This window comes from Orussus abietinus, unplaced genomic scaffold, assembly GCF_000612105.2.
Source record: "Orussus abietinus isolate OABI.00-Male unplaced genomic scaffold, Oabi_2.0 scaffold783, whole genome shotgun sequence".
Classification (NCBI taxonomy): domain Eukaryota; kingdom Metazoa; phylum Arthropoda; class Insecta; order Hymenoptera; family Orussidae; genus Orussus; species Orussus abietinus.
In genome coordinates, this window is record NW_019395245.1 from 6,313 (window position 1) to 14,825 (window position 8,513).

General features: G+C 55.5%; 1 protein-coding gene across 1 annotated transcript; it reads left to right on the forward strand.

The window, feature by feature from the left end:
- Window positions 1–366: 366 nt before the first annotated feature.
- LOC105694637 (zinc finger protein Noc) lies at window positions 367–5,710 on the forward strand. The gene is made up of 2 exons (XM_012415504.2): window positions 367–690; window positions 3,493–5,710. The coding sequence occupies exons 1-2, from the start codon at window positions 604–606 to the stop codon at window positions 5,017–5,019; spliced, it is 1,614 nt and encodes a 537-aa protein (XP_012270927.1). The 5' UTR covers window positions 367–603; the 3' UTR covers window positions 5,020–5,710.
- Window positions 5,711–8,513: the final 2,803 nt, after the last annotated feature.

Here is an 8,513-nt window from a genome sequence, read left to right on the forward strand (position 1 = left end):
CGGTCGGTAAGTCGGCCGGCGAGCAATCGATCACTCGACGTCCCTCCCCGGCGGCGCGCGCGACCATTACGTTTCTATTTTGAAAGCTGCTTATTAAGCGGGGTCGGGCGGCGGAGACGGACAGGTTTCACGGTATAAAATATCGGGTTGCCGTGCCGCGGTGACGGTTCGTCGGCCGGCGGGACGACGGCCGGGGGTGGGGGGGAGCGGGCTGTAAAAGCGGTGAAATATCAAAGCCGGGATGGGAGCTGTCATCGTCGGGCCAACATCATGGGTGGCGTGTTGAATTAGAATGCCTCCCCACCTCCCGGGGTTCCGGCGAGCCGCGCCCCTCCCCGGCCGGCGGCGCCGGAGTGGGGGGCCGCCGCCGCCAGATGGCGCCGCGGGCGCATTCCACTCCGCGCACTCGGAGGGTCCGCTCTCCTCGGCATTATTTTCCTGGATTTCGAGCGGAACGTATCGCGCGTCCTCGCGTCGTCAGCTCGGCCCTCTAGTTTCGCTCCTCGGTCCGTGACCCCGCCGCCGGAGATTGGACGGACCTCGAGGAATCTATTTGTGTGTTGTTGGTGAAGTGCACTCCTGGGAGAGTTAGTGCGAGAACAAATGGTTGTGCTCGAGGAAGGCGGCATGCTGACCAGCGGACACAATCAGTACTTACAACCGGATTATCTGTCTCCGCTTCCAACCACGGTTAGTACGAGGTCGCCGTGCCAGGACCCGGGCGCGCCTCCCAGGACGGACTCCGGCTCCGAGGGCCTTTCTCGAACGCGATTTATTGGCGTTTCTCGCTTTCCGCACAGGGGCCGTTTTCTCTTTCGACCACCCGTGCGGCGAGGAGAAACGCTCCGCGCAAAGATCCCTTTGTGCGTTTTTCGCAGTCGGCCGGAGCGCTCCTGGGGAAATATTAGAATTTCGCCTACCTGGCCTCGCTTAGGCTTCTTTGTGGATCGTGAAAGTGCAGTCTCGGTCGTTTGTGGTCCGCCCTTTATGTTTGGAAAGAGTGCAGTCGCGCGACGGGCTCCGTCTCCGGAGTCGCATCGAGATTTCGTTCGCGCGAAACCAGATTCTTCTTCCTCTGGAGAAAAGAGCGCAGTATATAAAGTGACTTTGGGTGTTCGCGATTGACGGCAGATTGGAACTCGCGCTTTTACGTTTCGAGGGGAAAATATCGGCGGAATTTTCCGGAAAAGAAAATTTCCTTTCCGACCTCTCCGTTCTCCGTCGGGATCGGTTTGCTCTCCCTAAACCCCGTAAAAATGAAAACTCGTACCGCATCTTGAAGATCCACCATTCAACGAAACCAAGTATCCAAATTTCCGGATTCATGGGAGAATAATAAGTCATAGTCTGATTGAACATCCTTTCGTATAACAAGGAAGGTATCCCAGGTCGATCTCTCCGATTTCATTCTTTTATGATATAGTAGACTAAAAACTAAGCGACACGTATTTTTTTTATCTGCCATTAAACACTTTAAGGCGGTGAAACCAATATTCAAATTATTCATCTCAACGGGCGATTTGGCAGTTTCACCCACAAGAACATAATATTTCTTAACCAATCCACCTGGAAAAGCTTTCTCATAACGAGAGATGAAAAATATAATTTTCTGAATTAAAAAGAAAATTGAGGTGAGCCACCTCTCGCAGGCCTTTGGATGATAATTTCACCTCCTTAAAGTGTTTAATGGCAGATAAAAAAATACGTGTCGCTTAGTTTTCAGTCTACTGTAACATATTATAAAAAAAATGAAATCGGAGAGATCGACCCGGGATACCTTCCTTGTAAGTTTCTCTTCTCCGTGGACTAAAACGTTCATATCGTTAAACCAACTTCAATTACCTCAAAAGCACTGTGTAAACGCGGAAGATCCGCTTCTCCGAAGATTTTCCGTTTTTACTCTTTGTAATCTGGTTCAAAGGCTTTCAGCCAGATTTTGGTGAAGCTGGACTCGAAATGGTTCAATAATCCGGAGTGGGGTGTGAAAATCTGCCGATCATCGATCGTCCTCTCGAATTGCCTCCGATGTTCATTATTTAATGGCTCAGTCGGCGTCTGGAAGTGTTCCGTCGGCGCGCGATGCGACGGCACCCGCCGCCGCGGCGCCTGCTCGCCGTCGCATCGAGCGACGCCTCGAAACCTCCACGAACCACTCCATATAACGAAATTTAAACAACGATCCTATCTCGGATAACGACGCGTGTTCCCTTAGTACTCGAAATACGAATTTTTACATTTTTTTACGTCGGATCATCGAGAAGGCCATACTTAGGGCGACGGAAGGAGGAACGCGCTCGTGCATGAAGATTTTGCTCCTGGAAGCGAAGTTCCACGTTTGAGGATGCTGCAAATTTTATGAAGGGGTGGAATTTTTACGAAATCCCGATTGCGTTGAAACCCGACGAAGAATATGCGCACTTTTTTCTTTCAAGAACTCTACGGAGCCGCAATTCCGATTTTTTGCGGGGAAAGTCAAAACGGTTTATCCTTACCGTTTTTCCTGTTTCTAATATGCTCAGAGAAATTCATTGTTCGTTGGTTCGGAAGGTGGTTAGATTTCTTGCGCGAGTTCGGGAGGTTTCTCGTCTTTCGGAAAGCAATTTCGTTTTTTCGTTATCCGCGCGATTGGTATACAGTCTAACGTTTATTGATAATTGAGATTCTGAAATTCGCGATGGATACATTATGCGGTTGTGTAAAAAATTATGTGGGAAGGAACGGCACGGATCGTGTTCGTCGCGATTGTGTGACCGAATCGGAGTTGCGCTGCTTTTTTTATATTAAAAAAAAAAAACGAACGTGGGGTCTATCTCGGTAATTTCTGGAAATTGTGAACGCGTCGTTTGCGCGTCTCGCATCGAAGAAAAATACTATTGGGCGGTTCACCGATAACTAATTTTTCTAGTTGAGAGAAGAGGCGGTTTTATTTTATCGAGAGACGAGGGAGCGTTTCGGACATGTTCGCGAGTCGCGATTCGTCTCTTTACTCGCCGCAGTGGACACTCGACTTCTTACAAATAGATACAGTTTCGGCAGCGAAGCCCTGGACGATTTTTAATCCTTCATTTCTGGGAATACCAATTTCCTTCTTTTCGTTCGGATCGTGCGCCACTTATGTCACCGCACCGTTTTCCGTCGCTCCGGCTCGGGAACGTCGATTCCTTTTTCGTACTTTGCTGCTTCCGCGGCGATCCGCAGTTAAGGCCTTCGCAAGTATCACGCGCGACGGTAGCCGGGAGGCAAACGGGAAGAACGAAATTGTAGAAAATTAATCGCGGCAAACCTTACATTGGGCAACTATTCGGGATGATTGGCCCGTTTTTCCCGTTCGATCTCCGGTTGCCGTCGCGCGAGATAGCCGCAAAGAAAGACTGCAAAGTAGATCGTTGCGCGGACCGAGGTACCAATTGCCGGGCGCTTCCACGATTCGACATCTCAACACTCTCGGCCGCTGCGTCCTATAATAAAAGACGTCCATTGATCGTGTTACAGTTGGACGCGAAGAAGAGTCCGCTGGCGCTGTTGGCCCAGACATGCAGCCAGATCGGCGCGGACTCGCCGTCGAAGCCGCTGATCTCGCCCCTGGACAAGCACTCGAAGGGACTGGGAGCGTCCAGCGCGCGCTCGCCGCCGGCGGCCAAGATGGAGCGGACCCGCGGCAGCCCGTCGGACTCGAAGCCGCTGGCGTTCAAGCCCTACGAGACCAACGTCGTGTCGAAGAAGTCGCCGTCGGACGAGGGACGGCCGACCTCGAAGGCGAGTGTGCACAGTGCGAGTGACCGGCAGGATTGCGCGAGTGGCAGTGACACGACCGGCTCCGAGAAGAAGAGCTCGGGCCACCGGACCCCGCTGGGCCGGAAATCGGCCTCGCCGGGCTCGGCGCACCACGGGGGCGCCGCGACGGGCACGCCGCCGTCGCTCTCGGAGCGCAAGACGCCGGCCGAGCGCGAGAAGAGCGCGGAGTCGCCGCGCGGCAGCGCCGGCGCCAGCCCCATCGTCCGCTCCGGCATGGAGATCCTGGCCGGGCACGGCAAGGACGCGGCCACGGCGGCCGCCCTGGCCGCCGGCTACAAGAGCGGCGGCGTGCCGGCCTTCGCCGCGGGCAGCCCGCTCTGCTGCCCGCCGGGCCTCGCCGAGAACCCGGCCTTCCGGCCGCCCTTCGCCGGGGCCTCGCCCTTCTCGCACCACCACGCCACCGCGGCCGCTCTCCTCGGCGGCTACCCGTCGGCCGGGCAGAGCGCCGCGGCGGCGGCCGCCGCTGCCGCCGCCGCCGCCGGCGGGGGCTCCGGCAGCCCCTACCTCAGCTACGCCCGCGTCAAGACGCCCGCCGGCGGCGAGGCCCTCGTGCCCGTCTGCAAGGACCCCTACTGCACCGGGTGCCAGTTCAGCATGCACAACGCCCAGATGATGATGGGCGCCGCCGCGGGAACCTGCCCCAGCGGGTGCACGCAGTGCGACCACCAGAAGTACGGCCTCGCCATGGCCCTGTCGAGCCTCGGCCCCATGCCGCCCCCGTCGCTCGCCTACCCCTCGTCCCTGGCCGGCGGCCGGCCCTACGTGTGCAACTGGATCGCCGGCGAGTCGTACTGCGGCAAGCGCTTCTCCACCTCGGAGGAGCTGCTCCAGCACCTGCGCAGCCACACGAGCCTGGCGAGCGGCGCCGCCGCCGCCGCCGCCGCCGCGGCAGCCGCCGCCGGGGAGCAGCACCCCTCGACGTCGGCCGCGGCCGCGGCCGCCCTCCTGGCCGGGCCGCACCCGCACCCGCTGCTGTCGCCGTCCGCGGCCCTGCACCGCGCCGCCGCCGCCGCGGCCGCGGCCGCCGCTGCCGGCGGGGGCTCCTACCCCGCGCCGTCGCTCAGCCCGCTGGGCGCCAGGTACCACCCCTACGGCAAGCCGCCCACCGGGCCGCTGCCCGCCTCGCTGGCCGCCTCGCCCTACAGCGCCTTCAACGCCCTCGGGCCCTACTACTCGCCGTACGCCATCTACGGCCAGCGGATCGGCGCCGCCGTCCACCCGTAATCTGGCTCCGCGCCGGCGCCCCGCTCTGTACATAGCCCCGCGTGCACTCCTGTAAAGTAGACCTCTATTTAAAAGAATATNATAGTATATATATCTTGAGAGTTAAGGGCGCGTCGCGAGAAGACGGCCCCGCCGAGGGGCGCGGGCGGGCTCCGGCGACGACGGAGGCGAGCGGTCGGTCCGAGAGGACGCGGCGTCGGGGCAGATCTCTCTCGGTCGCGGATCGGCCGACGGCCGCCGAATGCCCGGACGAACGAGGAGCGTGCACCTTTGAAACGCGCGTATCGCATCTGAAAAAGGAAAAAGAAAAAACACACACACACACACGGTATACGTACTTGGGATTTCTTTTCGCGTCTCGCCGGAGAGACGGTTTCGCCGATTCGGAGAAGGACCGCGGAACGGTTCCGGCTCGCGTTTTCGTTATCGCCTCGGAAGGCTCGGCTCCCCCCGAGGACGGCGCACCAAATGTCCATTGTATAACTGTGATATTACGATATTGTTTGGAGAAAGTGCGAAAGGGGATTCGGTAGTTGCGCGAGCCGAGGACCCGTCCGGGCGGTCGCGGAGGCTCGGAGCGGTCGGAGGTCGTCCGCGCCCCGCGAGATGCGGCGCTCGTCCTGTAAATAAGACCTGTAAATATCGTTGAGTTTCCATACCGCTTTAATAAACACGTTTGTAGAATGACGTACGCAGGTGGTGTCACTCGGTGCGGCCCGGCGCGACGTCTAAATCACCGGGCCGCTAACCATTATTACCCACCCGCCTCCCATTACTCCGTGGCCGTCCGAGCTACTTTCATAACTCTCGCCTCTGTCCTCCCTCCCTCCGGTTCCGGAGCCCCGCTTAGAGGCTAACGTGGGCGTTCGCGGGTAACGGAGGGAACGTCTCGCGTGAGGAACGCATAAAGAAGAGGAGACTCGGGCCCCGGCTCGGCCCCGGGCTCTCCTCTCCGATCCTCCGAGCATCGCCGAGTAAATTTATTTCTTTCATTACGAGCGGAACGGGGCCGTGAGTTCTCGGATATCAGCGCTGCGAGGCGGGACGCATAAATCTGGGAGCCGCGAGCCGAGGGCCTGCTGGCTGGTTCCCGTCCTCGCCGCCGGCTACCAGGGGCGCCCCTCTCGCTCCTTGGCTCCCGAGACTCGGCTATCCGTCTCTGTCCGGGCCACCTCCCCGCTCGGTGATTTTGCGCCGGGACGAATGGCCACCCATATTTCCCCTCCGCTATTCTTCGGATTGGAATCCGTGTTATTTCGGCCCATTACGAGCACCGCTGAATCTCAATTAGTAACGCCGGGGAGGATGCGGTTACTTACGGCCTTAGACGTATCGACGACGAGTCGTTGTATTCCTAGAACGCTCCGAGGATGGCACCGCTCCAACGATACCGGGCTCGAGATACGGCCATTGGCACCGGGGCCGGCCGGAACTGCCATTTGCGAGCGAGTCTTTGTCTTTGCCTTTGCCTTTGCTTTTGCTTTTGCTTTTGCCTTTGCTTATCGCCCGGTGCCGATTAGCCGGCGGCCGCGTCTCACGTCCCGGGCATCCTTCTTCCGTCCGGCGACGAGGTAGAGCCGTTTATCGGATGTAATGCGATCTTGCTCCCTTGTGAAGGTACGTATGCTCGATCTCTTCGTCGGGTCGCAGTCCGGATTGGCCGGAGGACGCGAATTTGGCGTTTGTCTTTCGATCGGGACGCGCCGCTTGCTCGAACGTCCCGACGGTTTGCGCAGGCCAGCCCGAGGGGATGCTCGCCCGGAAATCTATGACAGCGATTTCCTTCTTTGAGAACCGATCGCCTTTGATTTCGTGCGATTCGATGGCGAGGGACGATCGGTCGTTAATTTTGCCAGGTTTTCGGGGATTTACAACGGTGTCCAGGGATCTCTGCTTGCGATTTCCTGGGGAGATACCCCCTCGGACCAACACATCCGCTCTGGCGACGCGACGAGTCGAATACTTTACCAACTCGAGTTACTCGAATTCGAGAGCAGGGACAACTCGAATTTGGACTCGAGTCGATAACTCGGAGGAAACATTCCACGCGGCGAGGGTAGTCTATGGCGAGTTGGCGAATAAAATCATTCGATTAAGGTGAAGTGAAACACGTCGAGGAACTTGATCGACGTCGATAAAGAAGTTTTTTCTAAATGCCTACGTTGCCGACGTTCGTTTTTATACTGACAGCTGTGCCGAATTATATTGGGTATTGTACCAAATGGCATACTCCACCTGTCGTTTTCGTACAATAAATATCAAGAAATCGAAGTAAATGTCCAGAAATCCTCTGAATTACTGCTTTCTGGGGCCCTAATTCACTGCAGAGGGACACCCTGCGCCATCTATGATTTCCAGGTCAATTAAATTTTTACTCCGAGACCTCGTATTCCCATCGTTTTAGCATAGAAGCGCATACAACACTTTTTTTGCCTTTATCTCGTTCAAATGCGAGTTTATCGATTACCAGAGTGTTCTAAATTGTCGTAAAATTGTCCTGATCCTTTCGTTTCTCATATCAGAGACTACAATAATTGTATATTGATCGAAATATGAGAGCTCGACGCCATTTTGGTTCTGGTCTGAACTAAGTTAAAAAATTTTATTCCAAAAATTCAAATTTTAAATGTGTCAGGACAATTCTTAGTTGATCGCGAGTCATGTGTCAAAGCTTCGGACAGTTTGGTCCAATACCCTTAAAAAAAAAGTGTTGTATTCGAATCGACTGATTTGAAGGGGGTTTCACTTCACCTTAACTACTCGAGCTAAGTGATATACCGAGTCGAGGGCGTCATCGACTCGAGTTACTCGAACATTGCCAACTCGAGTCGACGACTCGATGCCGCGTATATTCGGCGCGACGAGTCGAGTCAATGAGTTCGAGAGTTAAACGAATCGAACGACGATTACTCGAATAAGGAAATAAGGCGCGATTGGCATCTCGGTCTCGTTCTTCCCCTCGTACCTCGCATTCGTTTGTAACAATTAAAACGACTCGGGTTGATTCGAATATATGCTTGACTCGAGTTTAACCAGTTGAAATACTCAACTCGTCCCATCACTAATCCGTTCCCTTCCGAGATAGAGTTGTGGACGAAAACGTGACGGGGGGGATGTTTTATTCGGCTGCGTGGTATTTGGTAACTCCACGTACAGGCAGTTCTCGCTTTACGAATTCTCTCGATCGGAGTTTTTCTTTTAACCCTTTCGTTACCTTGGACGAGATATCTCGCGACTCAATACTGGCCGATCAACGCTTTTGACGAGATATCTCGCGACCCGGTAGTAGTCGATCAACGCTTTTGACGAGATATCTCGCGATACGGTAGTAGCTGTATTTATTTCTTCCTTTTAGCTATACGAATAGAATTAGTTATAAAATATATTCATCTAGAATGTCAAAATATTGGTGCTAGAAAGCTAGATTATCGTCAAAAGTGTTAATCCGTTACGACCGGATCGCGAGATATCTCGTCAAAAGCGTTGATCGGCCA